Source organism: Thalassophryne amazonica, chromosome 3 (assembly GCF_902500255.1).
Source record: "Thalassophryne amazonica chromosome 3, fThaAma1.1, whole genome shotgun sequence".
NCBI classification, from domain to species: Eukaryota; Metazoa; Chordata; class Actinopteri; order Batrachoidiformes; family Batrachoididae; genus Thalassophryne; species Thalassophryne amazonica.
The window spans coordinates 1,951-24,563 of NC_047105.1; the positions used below are offsets into that span (position 1 = coordinate 1,951).

Sequence of the window (22,613 nt, forward strand, 5' to 3'; positions counted from 1 at the left end):
TTGTTCTGTAATTCATGTCTGTATCATGGCCCAAGCAGAGGGTCACTCCTTTGAGTCTGGTCTGCTTGAGGTTTCTTCCTCAGAGGGAGTTTTTCCTTACCACTGTTGCTCTGGGGGTTAGTAAGGTTAGACCTTACTTGTGTGAAGTGCCTTGAGGCAACTCTGTTGTGATTTGGCACTTTCTAAATGAAAATAAATTGCAAAACAAAATTGAAAAAAACTCTTAACTTCGCACCTGGGGTCTTTCTGTGTGGAGTTTGCATGTTCTCCACATGCTTGTGTGGGTGCTCTAGCTTCCTCCCACTTCCAAAGACTTGCAGGGTCGGTGATTTGGTGATTATAAATTGACCATAAGTGTGCATACATGTGTGACTGTGTTTGTCTGTATGTAGCCCTGTGACAGACTGGCGTCCTGTCCAGGGTGCAGCCTGACTTGCACCCGATGACTGCTGGGATAGGCTCAAGTCCCCCTGTGACAAGTGATTGGAGTACATGGGTATAGAAAATTATTTGTGTGTGTGCGTATATATACATACCATTGTCATGCTGGTGAGCTGGACCGGGCGCTTGCCAGGAGGCAACACCATCACCTTAACAATGGCCATCACAGCAACAGTTGCTCCAGAGGTTTTGATGGTGGATTTTGGAGGTGCTGTGACGGCAAGCCGCAGAGCAACTGGTGCATCAACAAGTGCCGGGTTCTGCCAAAATGCACAGCAAGTAGCAGAAAGAATGATCACAGGATCAATGACATTAATGAAGAGAAGGTGACGACTAGCTTTAGAACAGTAATAGAATACACTGGGCCTTTTATTGTCATTGTACAAATACATACATACAACAAAATGTGTCCTCTGCATTTAACCATCCTAATTACAGTGAGACAGTCCAAAAACTAGGGGCAGTGGGCAGCCACAGTCCAGCGCTCGGGGACCAACTCCAAATGTAGAGACACTGCCTTGCTCAGGGGCAGGGAAAGGAGCAGACCCTAAATAAGCATTTTCTTTTTTTAATTGTGGGAGTAAACTGGAGTACCTGGAGGAAACCCACACAGACACGGGGAGAACATGCAAACGCCACACAGAAAGGGTGGGAAGTGATCCCACAACCTTCTTGCTGTGAGGCACCAGTGCTAACCACTAAGCCGCCGTGGTTGATGCACTGGCTGATGGACACTTCTGAAAACGTTTAACCACCTTACCCTTTCCAGATGCCTGAGGTTGATCACCACCTTCAAACTTTGTTTTAGTGCAGCTGCGAAGGGTGAAGACTGACGAGACCTTTCTGAAGCACTGCATGTCATTTTGAGATCCTTTTTGTGTTACAAAGCTTTTTCAGGGCACAGGTAGCATTTCTTAGTATTTTTTTTAATCATTTCTTTTATTACTGTTACTGGTTAGATTAGCATTTTTGTTAGCAGTTAGCTTGCACTAGTTTGGCTGCACTCTTGAATTTTCTTGTGCACAAAGTACACGGCTTTAAACTTTACATTAATCCTGCATGATGCTGGCAGACAGGGTGGCTCTTTTAGAGAGCCATGTCTGTAAGTGAGCTGACGAGCTTAGTGCTGGGCCAGCTAGCATCCCCATTAGCATCAGCCTAGAAACGCCAGCTGTGGATGACCGGCATTCAGACTGTGGTCATGCAGAGGAAGTCACATAGGGCTTGATGTGCAGTTGCAGTACCCCGATCACTCTCGCCACGCGAACTGGTTTTCTCCCTTGGATATGCCTGTTGTTAGTTCTTTGAGCCCACGTGTGACTTCCACTCATATCTCCAGGTCGAAACACCGAGCTGTAGTGATAGAGGATTCTATCACCCGCAAAGTCAGGTTACAGACGCCGGCTGATGTTAAATGTATTCCTGGAGCCAGAGCTCCCGACACTGCCACCCATCTTAGGGTGCTGACACTGCAGAAGCGAAGACAGACAAAGGAACATGAAATGAGATGCAGTCACACTGTAATTCACGTCGGCACCAATGATGTCAGAATGAAACACTGCAAGGTCACAAAAATGAACATAGAGAGGACTTGAGACATTGCCAGAAAGATGTGTCAGCATTAATTAATAGTCTCTGGTCCCCTCCCCTCCCAGGGTAATGATGCAGCATTTAGCAGGGTGACATCATTAAATAGGTGGTTGGTGCAATTCTGTACAAAGCAAGGCTTTAGTTTTATTGATAACTGGCCTTCGATCTGGGGTCACCATGGCTTGCTGATGCCGGACGGCCTTCACCCTATTGGGGAAAGCACCACCATCTTGTCTACGAACATAGATAGAGCTCTACAGGGAGGGTAACATTAGGAATTTACAGGAATTTTCATCATGTGTTTATTCTCTGTTCTATTTTGCTTTGCCACTTTGTTTCTTTGTTACTTTTCATATTTTAGCCATTGCTCAGTTCCATTCTAGTTTTGTTCAGCTGGTTTGTGTTTTCATTCTTTATCATTAGTTTATTACTTGTTTATTTTGTTCTCCTCATTTGTGATATTGTCTCTTATGCTTTTGAATCGGGTTTTGTGTTCTGTCATCAAGTAGTCTCTGTTTAACTTACTGTTTGTTTAGCCACAGTTTTCTTCTGTACTATTTATGTTATGGTTCACTTTCATTTCTCATATTCTTGCTCTGTTCAGGCCCTGTTCATAGTTGTATAATATTCTGCCCTCGGTTTCTGCTTTAGCTCTGTTCCCAGTTTGTCCTTCATCCCATTTGTTTTTGTTCACTCCACACCCCTGCACCTGTCATTGTGTCTTTGTCTCTCACTTTGATTCTGTCTGCTTAGTGTATTCATTCACTCACTCTCTTGGCACCTGTTCACGTGTCATTGTCTTTTCATTACTCCACCTTGTGTTGTCCTCCCTCACTATCTTGCACAGTGCACAATCTTTGTCCTCCAACCACGCCCCCCCCCTTCTGGATCATTCACCTCAAGTTCACCTTGTTAACTCCTGTCTAAACTTCTCTCAGCCACCACACCTCTGTCAGCTATTGTCTTTTGTATACATTCCAGCTCTCATATTCAGTCCTGTTTTTGCTTAGCCGTGTTACCGAATCCTGTTGTGTTTTCATCGACCCTGCCTTCTGCTGTTTCCCTGATGTCTGTGTTTGCACATGCCTCTGAACCCTGTTCGTCCATGACTGCATTTTTGCGTGATCCTGATGGTACCTCTGCTCCGATGACTGATCACCTGTGTACTATACCTGAGCCTGGAATGAAGACCATGATTTCTTTTACACCTAAGCCTAGTCTGGGAGTCTGCATTGCGAGTCCTGCCACTTCAGGTGCTTGGGACCTGCCCTCCATGACAGTGATATGCTTTGCAAACTTAATGCCCATTACTACATTGGATAACATTTAAACTGAGTATGGCCCATTGGCTATTCCAGCAATATCAAATATTTTGTGTCTGCTACCTACAACCCACGTGGAATGTAAACCTACTTCCAGGCATCATATATATATACTGTGGAACCACCCCTACATCCAGACAGTCCAACTGTCAACCCCACTGAGGTCCTTAGCCTGGGTCTCATTAACATAAGATCACTGTCCTCAAAATCCTTGTTGAATAATGATCTAATTATGGATCACCTCTTAGATATGATTGGGTTACTTGGGTTTGTTGTTGGGGTCACAGATATAACTCGTTTGAGCATCTGATTCTCTGCTCTGCCCATAATGATATGTATTCATCATGTTGCACCACCATTCATCTGGTGGTTGGCTCTCAATCAATCAATCAATCAATCAATCAATCAATCAATCAATCAATTTTTTTTATATAGCGCCAAATCACAACAAACAGTTGCCCCAAGGCGCTTTATATTGTAAGGCAAGGCCATACAATAATTATGTAAAACCCCAACGGTCAAAACGACCCCCTGTGAGCAAGCACTTAGCTACAGTGGGAAGGAAAAACTCCCTTTTAACAGGAAGAAACCTCCAGCAGAACCAGGCTCAGGGAGGGGCAGTCTTCTGCTGGGACTGGTTGGGGCTGAGGGAGAGAACCAGGAAAAAGACATGCTGTGGAAGAGAGCAGAGATCAATCACTAATGATTAGATGCACAGTGGTGCATACAGAGCAAAAAGAGAAAGAAACAGTGCATCATGGGAACCCCCCAGCAGTCTACGTCTATAGCAGCATAACTAAGGGATGGTTCAGGGTCCCCTGATCCAGCCCTAACTATAAGCTTTAGCAAAAAGGAAAGTTTTAAGCCTAATCTTAAAAGTAGAGAGGGTGTCTGTCTCCCTGATCTGAATTGAACATTTTGACCGTTGGGGTTTTACATAATTATTGTATGGCCTTGCCTTACAATATAAAGCGCCTTGGGGCAGCTGTTTGTTGTGATTTGGCGCTATATAAAAAAATTGATTGATTGATTGATTGAATTGGGAGCTGGTTCCACAGGAGAGGAGCCTGAAAGCTGAAGGCTCTGCCTCCCATTCTACTCTTACAAACCCTAGGAACTACAAGTAAGCCTGCAGTCTGAGAGCGAAGCGCTCTATTGGGGTGATATGGTACTACGAGGTCCCTAAGATAAGATGGGACCTGATTATTCATAACCTTATAAGTAAGAAGAAGAATTTTAAATTCTACTCTAGAATTAACAGGAAGCCAATGAAGAGAGGCCAATATGGGTGAGATATGCTCTCTCCTTCTAGTCCCCGTCAGTACTCTAGCTGCAGCATTTTGAATTAACTGAAGGCTTTTTAGGGAACTTTTAGGACAACCTGATAATAATGAATTACAATAGTCCAGCCTAGAGGAAATAAATGCATGAATTAGTTTTTCAGCATCGCTCTGAGACAACACCTTTCTGATTTTAGAGATATTGCGTAAATGCAAAAAAGCAGTCCTACATATTTGTTTAATATGCGCTTTGAATGACATATCCTGATCAAAAATGACTCCAAGATTTCTCACAGTATTACTAGAGGTCAGGGTAATCAATCAATCAATCAATTTTTTTTTTATATAGCGCCAAATCACAACAAACAGTTGCCCCAAGGCGCTTTATATTGTAAGGCAAGGCCATACAATAATGATGTAAAACCCCAACGGTCAAAACGACCCCCTGTGAGTAAGCACTTGGCTACAGTGGGAAGGAAAAACTCCCTTTTAACAGGAAGAAACCTCCAGCAGAACCAGGCTCAGGGAGGGGCAGTCTTCTGCTGGGACTGGTTGGGGCTGAGGGAGAGAACCAGGAAAAAGATATGCTGTGGAGGGGAGCAGAGATCGATCACTAATGATTAAATGCAGAGTGGTGCATACAGAGCAAAAAGAGAAAGAAACAGTGCATCATGGGAACCCCCCAGCAGTCTACGTCTATAGCAGCATAACTAAGGGATGGTTCAGGGTCACCTGATCCAGCCCTAACTATAAGCTTTAGCAAAAAGGAAAGTTTTAAGCCTAATCTTAAAAGTAGAGAGGGTGTCTGTCTCCCTGATCTGAATTGGGAGCTGGTTCCACAGGAGAGGAGCCTGAAAGCTGAAGGCTCTGCCTCCCATTCTACTCTTACAAACCCTAGGAACTACAAGTAAGCCTGCAGTCTGAGAGCGAAGCGCTCTATTGGGGTGATATGGTACTACGAGGTCCCTAAGATAAGATGGGACCTGATTATTCAAAACCTTATAAGTAAGAAGAAGAATTTTAAATTCTATTCTAGAATTAACAGGAAGCCAATGAAGAGAGGCCAATATGGGTGAGATATGCTCTCTCCTTCTAGTCCCCGTCAGCACTCTAGCTGCAGCATTTTGAATTAACTGAAGGCTTTTTAGGGAACTTTTAGGACAACCTGATAATAATGAATTACAATAGTCCAGCCTAGAGGAAATAAATGCATGAATTAGTTTTTCAGCATCACTGTGAGACAAGACCTTTCTGATTTTAGAGATATTGCGTAAATGCAAAAAAGCAGTCCTACATATTTGTTTAATATGCGCTTTGAATGACATATCCTGATCAAAAATGACTCCAAGATTTCTCACAGTATTACTAGAGGTCAGGGTAATGCCATCCAGAGTAAGGATCTGGTTAGACACCATGTTTCTAAGATTTGTGGGGCCAAGTACAATAACTTCAGTTTTATCTGAGTTTAAAAGCAGGAAATTAGAGGTCATCCATGTCTTTATGTCTGTAAGACAATCCTGCAGTTTAGCTAATTGGTGTGTGTCCTCTGGCTTCATGGATAGATAAAGCTGGGTATCATCTGCGTAACAATGAAAATTTAAGCAATACCGTCTAATAATACTGCCTAAGGGAAGCATATATAAAGTGAATAAAATTGGTCCTAGCACAGAACCTTGTGGAACTCCATAATTAACTTTAGTCTGTGAAGAAGATTCCCCATTTACATGAACAAATTGTAATCTATTAGACAAATATGATTCAAACCACCGCAGCGCAGTGCCTTTAATACCTATGGCATGCTCTAATCTCTGTAATAAAATTTTATGATCAACAGTATCAAAAGCAGCACTGAGGTCTAACAGAACAAGCACAGAGATGAGTCCACTGTCCGAGGCCATAAGAAGATCATTTGTAACCTTCACTAATGCTGTTTCTGTACTATGATGAATTCTAAAACCTGACTGAAACTCTTCAAGTAGACCATTCCTCTGCAGATGATCAGTTAGCTGTTTTACAACTACCCTTTCAAGAATTTTTGAGAGAAAGGGAAGGTTGGAGATTGGCCTATAATTAGCTAAGATAGCTGGGTCAAGTGATGGCTTTTTAAGTAATGGTTTAATTACTGCCACCTTAAAAGCCTGTGGTACATAGCCAACTAACAAAGATAGATTGATCATATTTAAGATCGAAGCATTAAATAATGGTAGGGCTTCCTTGAGCAGCCTGGTAGGAATGGGGTCTAATAAACATGTTGATGGTTTGGATGAAGTAACTAATGAAAATAACTCAATCAATCAATTAACTTTTTTCTTATATAGCGCCAAATCACAACAAACAGTTGCCCCAAGGCGCTCCATATTGTAAGGCAAGGCCATACAATAATTATGAAAAACCCCAACGGTCAAAACGACCCCCTATGAGCAAGCACTTGGCCACAGTGGGAAGGAAAAACTCCCTTTTAACAGGAAGAAACCTCCAGCAGAACCAGGCTCAGGGAGGGGCAGTCTTCTGCTGAGACTGGTTGGGGCTGAGGGAAAGAACCAGGAAAAAGACATGCCGAGAAGGGGGGCAGAGATCGATCACTAATGATTAAATGCAGAGTGATGCATACGGAGCAAAAAGAGAAAGAAACAGTGCATCATGGGAACCCCCCCACAGTCTACGTCTAAAGCAACATAACCAAGGGATGGTTCAGGGTCACCTGATCCAGCCCTAACTATAAGCCTTAGCGAAAAGGAAAGTTTTAAGCCTAATCTTAAAAGTAGAGAGGGTATCTGTCTCCCTGATCTGAATTGGGAGCTGGTTCCACAGGAGAGGAGCCTGAAAGCTGAAGGCTCTGCCTCCCATTCTACTCTTACAAACCCTAGGAACTACAAGTAAGCCTGCAGTCTGAGAGCGAAGCGCTCTATTGGGGTGATATGGTACTACGAGGTCCCTAAGATAAGATGGGACCTGATTATTCAAAACCTTATAAGTAAGAAGAAGAATTTTAAATTCTATTCTAGAATTAACAGGAAGCCATTGAAGAGAGGCCAATATGGGTGAGATATGCTCTCTCCTTCTAGTCCCCGTCAGTACTCTAGCTGCAGCATTTTGAATTAACTGAAGGCTTTTTAGGGAACTTTTAGGACAACCTGATAATAATGAATTACAATAGTCCAGCCTAGAGGAAATAAATGCATGAATTAGTTTTTCAGCATCACTCTGAGACAAGACCTTTCTGATTTTAGAGATATTGCGTAAATGCAAAAAAGCAGTCCTACATATTTGTTTAATATGCGCTTTGAATGACATATCCTGATCAAAAATGACTCCAAGATTTCTCACAGTATTACTAGAGGTCAGGGTAATGCCATCCACAGTAAGGATCTGGTTAGACACCATGCTTTCTAAGATTTGTGGGGCCAAGTACAATAACTTCAGTTTTATCTGAGTTTAAAAGCAGGAAATTAGAGGTCATCCATGTCTTTATGTCTGTAAGACAATCCTGCAGTTTAGCTAATTGGTGTGTGTCCTCTGGCTTCATGGATAGATAAAGCTGGGTATCATCTGCGTAACAATGAAAATTTAAGCAATACCGTCTAATAATACTGCCTAAGGGAAGCATGTATAAAGTGAATAAAATTGGTCCTAGCACAGAACCTTGTGGAACTCCATAATTAACTTTAGTCTGTGAAGAAGATTCCCCATTTACATGAACAAATTGTAATCTATTAGACAAATATGATTCAAACCACCGCAGCGCAGTGGTCTATTAAACATTAGGTCTCTCTCTTCTAAGTCCCTGTTAGTAAATGATATAATAATTGATCAACATATTGATTTATTCTGCCTTACAGAAACCTGGTTACAGCAGGATGAATATGTTAGTTTAAATGAGTCAACACCCCCGAGTCACACTAACTGCCATAACGCTCGTAGAACGGGCCGAGGCAGATGATTAGCAGCAATCTTCCACTCCAGCTTATTAATTAATCAAAAACCCAGACAGAGCTTTAATTCATTTGAAAGCTTGACTCTTAGTCTTGTCCATCCAAATTGGAAGTCCCAAATCCAGTTTTATTTGTTGTTATCTATCGTCCACCTGGTCGTTACTGTGAGTTTCTCTGTGAATTTTCGGACCTTTTGTCTGACTTAGTGCTTAGCTCAGATAAGATAATTATAGTGGGCGATTTTAACATCCACACAGATGCTGAGAATGACAGCCTCAACACTGCATTTAATCTATTGTTAGACTCGACTGGCTTTGCTCAAAATGTAAATGAGTCCACCCACCACTTTAATCATACCTTAGATCTTGTTCTGACTTATGGTATGGAAATTGAAGACTTAACAGTATTCCCTGAAAACCCCCTTGTGTCTGATCATTTCTTAATAACATTTACATTTACTCTGATGGACTACCCAGCAGTGGGGAATAAGTTTCATTACAGCAGAAGTCTTTCAGAAAGCGCTGTAACTAGGTTTAAGGATATGATTCCTTCTTTATGTTCTCCAATGCCATATACCAACACAGGGCAGAGTAGCTACCTAAACTCTGTGAGTGAGATAGATTATCTTGTCAATAGTTTTATATCTTCTTTGAGGACAACTTTGGATGCTGACTCCGTGGTATAACTGGCAGGCTGACAAAGAGTCAGAGCTCTATTGAGCTGAGTATTCCTTTAACTTTAACTAGTATTGACTTCATGACTTTCTTTGCTAATACAATTTTAACTATTAGAGAAAAAATTACTCATAACCATCCCAAAGACATATCATTCTCTTTGGCTGCTTTCAGTGATGCCGGTATACACTACATAGGTGAGACTAAGCAACCTTTACACAAAAAGCTATACCAGCACCGCAGAGAGGGCACCAGTGGACCTCAGTCTGCAGTTCATCTCCACCTTAAAGACACTAACCACACGTTTGAGGACAAGGAAGTTAAAATCTTAGCCAGAGAAAAGAAATGGTTTGAGAGAGGTGTCAAGGAGGCATTCTATGTGAAACAGTTGAAACCCCTCCCTTAACCAGGGAGGGGTTCTCAGACACGCTTTGTCCCCTGTTTACAATGGGGTACTCAATCAATCAATCAATCAATTTTTTTATATAGCGCCAAATCACAACAAACAGTTGCCCCAAGGCGCTTTATATTGTAAGGCAAGGCCATACAATAATTATGAGGTCTAGAACAGAAATGGCATTGTTCAAAATTAGAAGTATTCCACCTTGCATGGCGTGATGCTATCTTAGACTATAAGCATGCATTATAGCTACAAAGCGGGCCTATTACTCTGATTTGATCAACAAAAAGAAGCATAACTCAAAGTTCTTGATCGACACGGTGTCAACACTTATTAATGGACAACCACCTGTAAGTCGCTCTCCTTTTACAGCACAAGATTTCTTGGATTGCATTCTGGCGGCGAAGAGTGAGTGGAAGCTGGGAGCGGTCCTTGACATGTTTTTCCAGGACTTCTTTGCTCAGATCCAAGACCGGCTCATTGCTATTGATCTTTGTAAAATTTGGATGAACTCATCGCGCTCGCTATCTGCACCGACCACCGGCTGGCGGACTGGCCTCGACGGGACGCGCATCTCCCGGCCCAGCGCATGGGGATGCCTCCAGCTTCACCCCCCAGCTCCTGCCCTCCTCATTCTTCCACAGAGGAACCCATGCATCTGGGTCGTACCCAGCTGACCATCGAGGAACGGCAGCGCCGAAAGGACCAGGGCCTGTGCTTCTACTGTGGGCAGGCAGGGCATGTGGTCACTCACTGCCAGTCCAGGGGTGCCCCCACACAGTCAAGATTGGCACTAAGGGTGAGTCAGAATTCCATTTCTTCAGTTACTCCTCAAAATGTGATCACAGCTAAATTAATCTCTGAATATTCTTTGTGTTCCGTGTCGGTGTTCATTGATTCTGGCTCAGATGCTAATTTGATGCAATCCTCTCTTGCCAGGTCCCTGGACCTTAAATTATACCGCATCTCATGTCCTCTGGTGATGCATGCCGTGGATGGCCATTGTTCACATCACTCACCGCAATGAGTCTGTCCAGCTGATCATTGAAGTAACCCATTCAGAAATTATACGCTTTCACATATTTGACAAAATGAGTCACTCGGCTATTTTGGGGCATCCCTGGTTGGAGAAACACTGTCCAAACATAAATTGGTCCAAAGGATAAATCAGTTCGTGGGGACCCGCCTGTGTGGGGTGCTGTGTTTTCACATCCGCCAAAATTGTCAGTTCACTTAATTCTGATCTAACAGGGGTACCTCCGTGTTATCACGATCTTGCAGAAGTTCCACATTGAGCGTATGACTGTGCCATTGAGTTACTTCAAGGTGCCAGTCCTCATCGAAGGAAGCCATTCTGTCTGATGGCCCCTGAACGCATCGCAATGAACGATTACATCCAGGAGTCTTTGGAGGCTGGTTTGATTCATCCCCTGTCCTTGCCTGCAGGGGCGGGGGTTTTCTTTGTGGAAAAAAAAGACAAGTCGCTCCATCCCTGTATTGACTATCACTGACTTAATGACGTCACCGTAAAGAATCGTTATCCCCTGCCACTGATGGCCACCGCTTTTGAGCTACTAGAGGGTGCCACAATCTTTACTAAGCTTGACCTCTGCAATGCATACCATTTAATGTGGATCAGACAAGGAGATGAATAGAAGACTGCATTCAATACTCCAGCCGGCCAATATGACTATCTAGTCATGCCCTTCGGCTTCACTAATGCACCTGCCATATTTCAAAACCTGGTCAGTGACATTCCACATGAGTTTTTGAATCAGTTTGTGTTTGTGTACCTAGATGACATTTTGATCTTTTCCCCAGATGAAGAAACTCACATGTGGCATGTGCATTTAGTACTTGAGACCTTGTTAAGCAACCATTTATTTGTTAAAGCGGAAAAATGTGAATTTCACTCAATCATTTTTGGGGTTCATAATTGTACCAGGGAAAATCCAGTTGGATCTGGCAAAGATAGCTGCAGTACGTGATTGGGCAACCCCAAAAAAACAGAAGAAAGGAAGTTCAAAGAATTGAATTGGATTGGAGTGCTAACAGTGAAGAGAGAGCTGAGTAGGGGGGCAAAGCTCTTGATTTAACGATCAATCTACGTTCTGATCCTCACCTATGGTCATGAGATTTGGCTCATGACCGAAAGAACGAGATCGCGAGTACAAGCGGCCGAGATGAGTTTCCTCCGCAGGGTGGCTGGGCGCTCCCTTAGAGATAGGGTGAGGAGCTTGGTCACTCGGGAGGAGCTCGGAGTCGAGCCACTGCTCCTCCACGTCGAAAGGAGTCAGTTGAGGTGGCTCGGGCATCTTTTCCGGATGCCCCCTGGACGCCTCGCTGGAGAGGTGTTCTGGGCACATCACATTGGGAGGAGGCCCCGGGGAAGACCCAGGACATGCTGGAGGGACTACATCTCTCAGCTGGCTTGGGAACGCCGTGGGGTTCCCCCGGAAGAGCTGGGGGAGGTGTGTGTGGATTGGGAGGTCTGGGCGGCTTTGCTTGAGCTGCTGCCCCTGCGACCCGACTGCGGATAAAGCGGAAGAAAATGGATGGATGGATGGATGGAAGTTCAAAGATTCCTAGGCAATGCAAACTTTTACCGTAGGTTCATTCGAAATTTGAGTTCTGTGGCTGCTCCTCTGCATAATCTCACCTCATCCCTCTGGAGTGTGATGAGGCATTTCGGGCCCTAAAGAATTTCACAGCGGCCCCAGTACTGCTCCTCCCTGACCCCGCCCGACAGTTCGTGGTCAAGGTGGACACATCCAACGTTGGTGTCTGAGCCGTTTTGTCACAAACTGATCCTACAGATAAGAAGTTACATCCTTGTACTTTTGGCCTTGCCTCTACTGGTGGTTGGCTCTCACTGCGGTATTGTATCACTTCCTGTTCCGGAGCACAGCGGTGTTTTGCTGTATCTGTTAGCTGCTTAATCTGCGCAGTTAAATTTACCTAGTTACCTAGATAACGATTTGTTTCACAGTGTAGTCTTCACGTGCCTTAACTAAAGCACTCCCTCTGCTGAATCACCTCTAGGAATCCGCTAGCTTAGCGCCGCTACTAGCTCTTAGCCGGTTTAGCATGGCGGCTTCTCCTGTCTCTCCCGCACTTCTCTGCTCTGGGTGTGAAATGTTTAGTTATTCCTCGGCCTCCTTTAGCAGTAATGGTACTTGTAATAAGTGTAGCTTATGCGTAGCTTTGGAGGCCAGGCTGGGCGAATTGGAGACTCGGCTCCGCACCTTGGAAAATCCTACAGCTAGCCAGGCCCCTGTAGTCGGTGCGGACCAAGGTAGCTTAGCCGCCGTTAGTTCCCCTCCGGCAGATCCCGAGCAGCCAGGAAAGCAGGCCAACTGGGTGACTGTGAGGAGGAAGCGTAGTCCTAAACAGAAGCTCCGTGTACACCGCCAACCCGTTCACATTTCTAACCGTTTTTCCCCACTCGGCGACACCCCCCACCGCATGTTTAGCCGCATGTTCTCCCTGAATTGCTGGCTGTCTGAGTGGTGTCCAAAAAATGAGGTGAGCTTCATAGATAATTGGCAAAGCTTCTGGGGAAAACCTGGTCTTGTTAGGAGAGACGGCATCCATCCCACTTTGGATGGAGCAACACTCATTTCTAGAAATCTGGCCAATTTTATGAAACCCTCCAAACCGTGACTATCCAGGGTTGGGACCAGGAAGCAGAGTTGTAGTCTTACACACCTCTCTGCAGCTTCTCTCCCCCTGCCATCCCCTCATTACCCCATCCCCGTAGAGACGGTGCCTGCTCCCAGACCACCAATAACCAGCAAAAATCTATTTAAGCATAAAAATTCAAAAAGAAAAAATAAAATAGCACCTTCAACTGCACCACAGACTAAAACAGTTAAATGTGGTCTATTAATTAGATCTCTCTCTTCTAAGTCCCTGTTAGTAAATGATATAATAATTGATCAACATATTGATTTATTCTGCCTTACAGAAACCTGGTTACAGCAGGATGAATATCAATCAATCAATCAACTTTTTTTTTAGATAGCGCCAAATCACAACAAACAGTTGCCCCAAGGCGCTTTATATTGTAAGGCAAGGCCATACAATAATTATGAAAAACCCCAACGGTCAAAACGACCCCCTGTGAGCAAGCACTTGGCAACAGTGGGAAGGAAAAACTCCCTCTTAACAGGAAGAAACCTCCAGCAGAACCAGGCTCAGGGAGGGGCAGTCTTCTGCTGAGACTGGTTGGGGCTGAGGGAAAGAACCAGGAAAAAGACATGCTGTGGAGGGGGGCAGAGATCGATCACTAATGATTAAATGCGGAGTGATGCATACAGAGCAAAAAGAGAAAGAAACAGTGCATCATGGGAACCCCCCCACAGTCTACGTCTAAAGCAGCATAACCAAGGGATAGTCCAGGGTCACCCGATCCAGCCCTAACTATAAGCCTTAGCGAAAAGGAAAGTTTTAAGCCTAATCTTAAAAGTAGAGAGGGTGTCTGTCTCCCTGATCTGAATTGGGAGCTGGTTCCACAGGAGAGGAGCCTGAAAGCTGAAGGCTCTGCCTCCCATTCTACTCTTACAAACCCTAGGAACTACAAGTAAGCCTGCAGTCTGAGAGCGAAGCGCTCTATTAGGGTGATATGGTACTACGAGGTCCCTAAGATAAGATGGGACCTGATTATTCAAAACCTTATAAGTAAGAAGAAGAATTTTAAATTCTATTCTAGAATTAACAGGAAGCCAATGAAGAGAGGCCAACACGGGTGAGATATGCTCTCTCCTGCTAGTCCCCGTCAGTACTCTAGCTGCAGCATTTTGAATTAACTGAAGGCTTTTTAGGGAACTTTTAGGACAACCTGATAATAAAGAATATGGTAGTTTAAATGAGTCAATACCCCCGAGTCACACTAACTGTCAGAACGCTCGTAGCATGGGCCGAGGCGGAGGATTAGCAGCAATCTTCCACTCCAGCTTATTAATTAATCAAAAACCCAGACAGAGCTTTAATTCATTTGAAAGATTGACTCTTAGTGTTGTCCATCCAAATTGGAAGTCCCTAAAACCAGTTTTATTTGTTGTTATCTATCGTCCACCTGGTCCTTACTGTGAGTTTCTCTGTGAATTTTCGGACCTTTTGTCTGACTTAGTGCTTAGCTCAGATAAGATAATTATAGTGGGCGATTTTAACATCCACATAGATGCTGAGAATGACAGCCTCAACACTGCATTTAATCTATTGTTAGACTCGATTGGCTTTGCTCAAAATGTAAATGAGTCCACCCACCACTTTAATCATACCTTAGATCTTGTTCTGACTTATGGTATGGAAATTGAAGACTTAACAGTATTCCCTGAAAATTCCCTTCTGTCTGATCATTTCTTAATAACATTTACATTTATTCTGATGGACTACCCAGCAGTGGGGAATAAGTTTCATTACAGTAGAAGTCTTTCAGAAAGCACTGTAACTACGTTTAAGGATATGATTCCTTCTTTATGTTCTCCAATGCCATATACCAACACAGGGCAGAGTAGCTACCTAAACTCTGTGAGTGAGATAGATTATCTCGTCAATAGTTTCATATCCTCTTTGAGGACAACTTTGGATGCTGTAGCTCCTCTGAAAAAGAGAGCCTTAAATCAGAAGTGCCTGACTCCGTGGTATAACTCACAAACTCGCAGCTTAAAGCAGATAACCCGTAAGTTGGAGAGGAAATGGCATCTCACTAATTTAGATGATCTTCACGTAGCCTGGAAAAAGAGTCTGTTGCTCTATAAAAAAGCCCTCCGTAAAGCTAGGACATCTTACTACTCATCACTAATTGAAGAAAATAAGAACAACCCCAGGTTTCTTTTCAGCACTGTAGCCAAGAGTCAGAGCTCTATTGAGCCGAGTATTCCTTTAACTTTAACTAGTAATGACTTCATGATTTTCTTTGCTAATAAAGTTTTAACTATTAGAGAAAAAGTTACTCATAACCATCCCAAAGACATATCGTTCTCTTTGGCTGCTTTCAGTGATGCCGGTATTTGGTTAGACTCTTTCTCTCCGATTGTTCTGTCTGAGTTATTTTCATTAGTTACTTCCTCCAAACCATCAACATGTCTATTAGACCCCATTCCTACCAGACTGCTCAAAGAAGCCCTACCATTAATTAATGCTTCGGTCTTAAATATGATCAATCTATCTTTATTAGTTGGCTATGTACCACAGGCTTTTAAGGTGGCAGTAATTAATCAATCAATCAATCAATTTTTTTTATATAGCGCCAAATCACAACAAACAGTTGCCCCAAGGCGCTTTATATTGTAAGGCAAGGCCATACAATAATTATGTAAAACCCCAACGGTCAAAACGACCCCCTGTGAGCAAGCACTTGGCTACAGTGGGAAGGAAAAACTCCCTTTTAACAGGAAGAAACCTCCAGCAGAACCAGGCTCAGGGAGGGGCAGTCTTCTGCTGGGACTGGTTGGGGCTGAGGGAGAGAACCAGGAAAAAGACATGCTGTGGAGGGGAGCAGAGATCGATCACTAATGATTAAATGCAGAGTGGTGCATACAGAGCAAAAAGAGAAAGAAACAGTGCATCATGGGAACCCCCCAGCAGTCTACGTCTATAGCAGCATAACTAAGGGATGGTTCAGGGTCACCTGATCCAGCCCTAACTATAAGCTTTAGCAAAAAGGAAAGTTTTAAGCCTAATCTTAAAAGTAGAGAGGGTGTCTGTCTCCCTGATCCCTTAAAAAGCCATCACTTGACCCAGCTATCTTAGCTAATTATAGGCCAATCTCCAACCTTCCTTTTCTCTCAAAAATTCTTGAAAGGGTAGTTGTAAAACAGCTAACTGATCATCTGCAGAGGAATGGTCTATTTGAAGAGTTTCAGTCAGGGTTTAGAATTCATCATAGTACAGAAACAGCATTAGTGAAGGTTATAAATGATCTTATGGCCTCAGACAGTAGACTCATCTCTGTACTGTTCTGTTAGACCTTAGAGCTGCTTTTGATACTGTTGACCATAAAATTTTATTACAGAGATTAGAGCATGCTATAGGTATTAAAGGCACTGCGCTGCAGTGGTTTGAATCATATTTATCTAATAGATTACAATTTGTTCATGTAAATGGGGAATCTTCTTCACAGACTAAGGTTAATTATGGAGTTCCACAAGGTTCTGTGCTAGGACCAATTTTATTCACTTTATACATGCTTCCCTTAGTATTATTAGACAGCATTGCTGAAATTTTCATTGTTACGCAGATGATACCCAGCTTTATCTATCCATGAAGCCAGAGGACACACACCAATTAGCTAAACTGCAGGATTGTCTTACAGACATAAAGACATGGATGACCTCTCATTTCCTGCTTTTAAACTCAGATAAAACTGAAGTTATTGTACTTGGCCCCACAAATCTTAGAAACATGGTGTCTAACCAGATCCCTACTCTGGATGGCATTACCTTGACCTCTAGTAATACTGTGAGAAATCTCGGAGTCATTTTTGATCAGGATATGTCATTCAATGCGCATTTAATCATTAGTGATCGATCTCTGCTCCCCTCCACAGCATGTCTTTTTCCTGGTTCTCTCCCTCAGCCCCAACCAGTCCCAGCAGAAGACTGCCCCTCCCTGAGCCTGGTTCTGCTGGAGGTTTCTTCCTGTTAAAAGGGAGTTTTTCCTTCCCACTGTAGCCAAGTGCTTGCTCACAGGGGGTCGTTTTGACCGTTGGGGTTTTACATAATTATTGTATGGCCTTGCCTTACAATATAAAGCGCCTTGGGGCAACTGTTTGTTGTGATTTGGCGCTATATAAAAAAAAATTGATTGATTGATTGATTGATATTAAACAAATATGTAGGACTGCTTTTTTGCATTTGCGCAATATCTCTAAAATTAGAGGGGTCTTGTCTCAGAGTGATGCTGAAAAACTAATTCATGCATGTATTTCCTCTAGGCTGGACTACTGTAATTCATTATTATCAGGTTGTCCTAAAAGTTCCCTGAAAAGCCTTCAGTTAATTCAAAATGTTGCAGCTAGAATACTGACAGGGAGTAGAAGGAGAGAGCATATTTCACCCATATTGGCTTCTCTTCATTGGCTTCCTGTTAATTCTAGAATAGAATTTAAAATTCTTCTTCTTACTTATAAGGTTTTGAATAATCAGGTCCCATCTTATCTTAGGGACCTCATAGTACCATATCACCCCAATAGAGCGCTTCGCTCTCATACTGCAGGCTTACTTGTAGTTCCTAGGGTTTGTAAGAGTAGAATGGGAGGCAGAGCCTTCAGCTTTCAGGCTCCTCTCCTCTGGAACCAGCTCCCAATTCGGATCAGGGAGACAGACACCCTCTCTACTTTTAAGATTAGGCTTAAAACTTTCCTTTTTGCTAAAGCTTATAGTTAGGGCTGGATCAGGTGACCCTGAACCATCCCTTAGTTATGCTGCTATAGACTTAGACTGCTGGGGGGTTCCCATGATGCACTGTGTGTTTCTTTCTCTTTTTGCTCTGTATGCACCACTCTGCATCTAATCATTAGTGATTGATCTCTGCTCCCCTCCACACAGGAGATTTTCCTTCCCACTGTCGCCAAGTGCTTGCTCACAGGGGGTCGTTTTGACCATTGGGGTTTTTCCGTAATTATTGTATGGCTTTGCCTTGCAATATAAAGCGCCTTGGGGCAACTGTTTGTTGTGATTTGGTGCTATATAAATAAAATTGATTTGATTTGATTTGTGTCCAAGAAATTATCTCCTGCTGAATGTATCAGGAGTGTCAGACAGGAATGGTTGGACACAAATGCAGGACTCGACACAATAGCTCTGGTTGAGATTGGCATTTACTGATAAACTCAGTGGGGTTCGGTACACAAAAAGGCAGTCCAAAACAAGTTATCAAAGCAGAATCATCAGGCAAAAGTGTGGTTGGTACATACAGGCAGGTGGTCAGATACACTACGTGGAAACACACTAAACAGAGCCAGAAGCGAGGGCACAAGGCGCAACGATCGAGCGAATAACCAGTGCAACCAGTGAGACTTGTATACACCTTGGGTAATGAGCAGCTGATCAGAAACACCTGTGCAGAAGGATCCAGAAGACAGTGCCACGCCCACCACCCAGCACCAATAGGGAAGACATGATCACCAAATAATACTGACATAAAACATGGCAGAAGAACCGAACAATCACAGAGCATGACAGGACCCCCACCTAATGGCCGGCACCTGACGGCCCAGGCGAACTAGGATGTTGAGCATGGAAGTCCCTGATCAAGTCCAGATCCAGGATGAAACGGGAGGGGACCCACGAACACTCCTCTGGCCCATAACCCTCCCAGTCCACCAGGTACTGCACCCCCCTCCCACGCCGCCGAGACCCCAAGAGGTGGTGCACCGAAAAGGCCGGCCCACCGCCCACAAACCGGGCAGCTGGCAGGGGAACGGCCGGAGGGAACAACGGACTGTTGTGGACAGGCTTCACCTGGCTGACGTGGAAGGTGGGGTGAATCCTCAATGACTTGGGCAACTGAAGGCTGACTGAAACTGGGTTTATGACTTTCGCGATGGGAAACGGATCAACAAACCTGGGAGCGAGCTTCCTCGGCAGACCACGGATGGGCAGGTGGCGTGTCGAGAGCCAGACCCATTGTCCAGGGCAATAATCTGGGGCTTGTGACCTCTTCTTGTCCGCTGCCACCTTGTAAGCCGCTGATGCTCGCAGCAAAGCCTGACGGGCCTGCTCCCAGGTCCGTCGACAGCGGAAGATGAGGTTCAAAGCCGTGGATGTAGAGGGAAAACAATTATGAGCAAGTTCAATCCAAACTAGCTGGGAGGACCAGGAGCCTGGGTGCTGTGAGGCGAGGATCCGCAGACCCTTTTCCAACTCCTGATTGAGTCTCTCTGACTGACGGTGTGGATGAAGTGAGACTGGAAGAGACCCCCAGCAACCAACAAAACTCCCTCCAAAACTGAGAAATAAACTGTGGCCCTCGGTCAGAAACGATGTGTTGAGGGAACCCGTACAATCTAAAAACGTGGCCTAATAATGCTTCGGCGGTTTCTTTGGCAGACGGTACCTTTGGAAGCGACACAAAATGTGCCATCTTGGAAAGTCGATTGACAACAGTAAGTATGACTGTGTTACCCCGAGACGGCGGTACGCCTGTAACAAAATCCACTGAAATGTGTGACCATGGTTGTGTCGGAATGGGTAATGGCTGGAGTTTACCGGAAGGTGGTTGGGTGGATGATTTACACATGGCACATGTCTGACATGCCCTGAGGTAATCCTTCACGTCAGAGAGCAGCCGAGGCCACCAAAACCGCTCTTGGATTATACGTGTGGCGTTCTTTATCCGTGGATGGCAAGCAAATTGACTTTCATGCCCCCAACGAATAACCTCCCCCTGTAACGAGTTCGGCATGAACATCTTCCCTGGTGGACAATCGGGAGGTGTGGGAACGTGATGTGTGGCAGACCGCACCCTAGTCTCGATGTCCCGGGTAATTGCCGAGATGAAGCATGCTGCGGGTAAGATTGTACTGGGTACTGTCTGTGCTTCTGACGAGTCTTTGCGTCGAGAAAGAGCATCCGGTTTGCCGTTCTTTGAACCGGGACAGGGCGAAGTTAAAGCGGCTGAAAAAGATTGACCATCTGGCTTGGCGTGAATTGAGTCGTTTGGCCGAACACAAGTATTCAAGGTTCTTATGATCGGTCCACACTAAGAATGGTACTTGTACCCCTTCCAGCCAATGGCGCCACTCCTCCAAGGCCACTTTCACTGCCAACAGTTCGCGGTCACCGATGTGGTAATTACGTTCGGCCGGAGACAATTTCCTGGACAAATATGCACAAGGATGTAATTTACCATCCGCCGGATTAATTTGGGACAGAACGGCACCGACCCCAACATTGGAGGCATCTACCTCTACCACGAACTGTCGGGCGGGGTCAGGGAGGAGTAAAACTGGGGCCGCAGTGAAGCGCTTCTTAAGGACCCGAAATGCCTCATCACACTCTGGTGACCAGTGAAAGGTCTAGAGGGATGAGATGACTCTATGCAAAGGAGCAGCAATAGTGCTGAAATTACGAATGAATTTACGGTAAAAATTCACAAACCCTAAAAATTTTTGGACTTCCTTACGGCTTTTAGGGGTTGCCCAATCACTAACCGCCGCTATTTTTCCAGGATCCATTTGGATTTTCCCGGGAGCAATTACGAACCCCAAAAACGAGATTGAGGATTTATGGAATTCACATTTTTCAGCTTTTACAAACAACTGATTCCTCAACAGCGTCTCGAGAACCATGCGCACATGCTGTGTGTGTGTTTCTTCATTGGCGGAAAAGATCCAAATATCGTCCAGATACACAAATACAAATGTATTCAGAAACTCCCGTAGAACGTCATTTACCAGGTTTTGGAAAATGGCAGGTGCATTATTAAACCGAATGGCATGACTAAATACTTGTAGTGGCCAGTGGGAGTGTTGAATGCCGTTTTCCATTCATCTCCCTGTCTCATCCGCACTAAATGGTATGCATTACGGAGGTCGAGTTTTGTAAAGACTTTGGTGCCCTGTAGTAGTTCGAAAGCGGTGGCAATCAAAGGCAGGGGATAGCGATTCTTTATGGTGACGTTGTTAAGGTCGCGATAATCAATACAGGGCCGCAGTGACTTGTCCTTCTTTCAACAAAGAAAAACCCCGCCCCGGCGGGTGAGGACGAGGGACGAATCAAGCCTGCCTCCAAAGACTCCTGAATGTATTCATTCATTGCGGTGCGTTCAGGGGCAGTCAGTGAAAACAGCTTTCCCCGCGGAGGACTGGCACCTGGGAGTAAATCAATGGCACAGTCATATGAATGATGTGGAGGTAGTGATTTAGCCTTGGATTTGCTAAAAACTTCTGCAAGATCATGGTAACAAGGAGGTACCCCCCTTAAAACAGGATTAGTGTAGTCGACCATCTCGGTTGCCTTGGAAACACAATGCCCGCACAGTCTGGTCCCCATGAACTGATCTGGCCCTCAGCCCAATTTAGTTGTGGACAATGTTCTTTTAACCAGGGATGTCCCAAAATCACGGAGTGAGTCATCTTGTCAAACACGTGGAAGCTTATTGTTTCCGCATGAGTTCCTGCAATAATCATCTGTATGGACTGTGTGCTATGTGTTATGCGACCAAGCTCATGGCCAATGGGCATTAAGAACTCGGCACGAATTATCCGGGAGAGGATCTTGGTTACTCCCTGACATAACAGAGTGTGCTATGTGCAAAACCTCCACCTGACCTCCTCCCCGCAAGCTCCAACTGTTACCCATCCTGACACGACCTTGGTCACACATCTCAGCAGATTTTACAACAGGTTTACCACCTTCCCAGGGGAATACTGTAATACTCACCATTGTTGACCATCTTCCAAAATGGCACATTTTGTGCCACTACCTATACTTCATAGCACTAAAGAAACTGTTGAAGCGTTGTTAAACCACATTTTTAAGTTACATGGTTTTCAGCAGGACATTGTTTCCGATCGTGGTCCACAGTTTATTTCTCAGTTTTGGGGAGAGTTTTGTTGTCTGCTGGGAGTCACCTCCAGCCTCATCTCCAGGTACCTAACAGCAATCGTGGGTACACTTCTGATAAACCGATAATTATCGAAGTTAGTTTTCATTATCGGATTATCTTTTCAGATAACTTGATAGATAACTTGAAAACCATTATCGGACTAATTATCTCGTGATAAATTTTTGTCTGATAATTTTTAGACCGTTAATGTGGTAAACAAAGGTGAACAGATGTGTAGTTCTACCCTCTGCAAACAGAGGAGAACTGCTTCTAGAAGAAACTGCTCTATCCTCTGCAGGCAAAGGAGAACTGGTCACCAAAAAAAAGAAACATTTCTTTTAACACCATGCTGATACGCGGCCAATATCACCCAAGTCATCCAGAGGCATACATTTTTAAGGTTCAAACTTTAACCAAAC

The 22,613-nt window shown here is 44.3% G+C and overlaps 1 protein-coding gene across 1 annotated transcript in view; it reads right to left on the reverse strand.

The window, feature by feature from the left end:
• Positions 1-536: 536 nt before the first annotated feature.
• Positions 537-22,613, reverse strand: part of pltp (phospholipid transfer protein) — a gene marked incomplete at its 3' end in the record, with an annotated part of 232,039 nt that continues 209,962 nt past the window's right edge. Inside the window, exon 10 of the mRNA XM_034167241.1 lies at positions 537-701. Within this exon, the coding sequence (XP_034023132.1) occupies positions 537-701 (165 nt within the window). The remainder of the gene's footprint in view (positions 702-22,613) is intronic.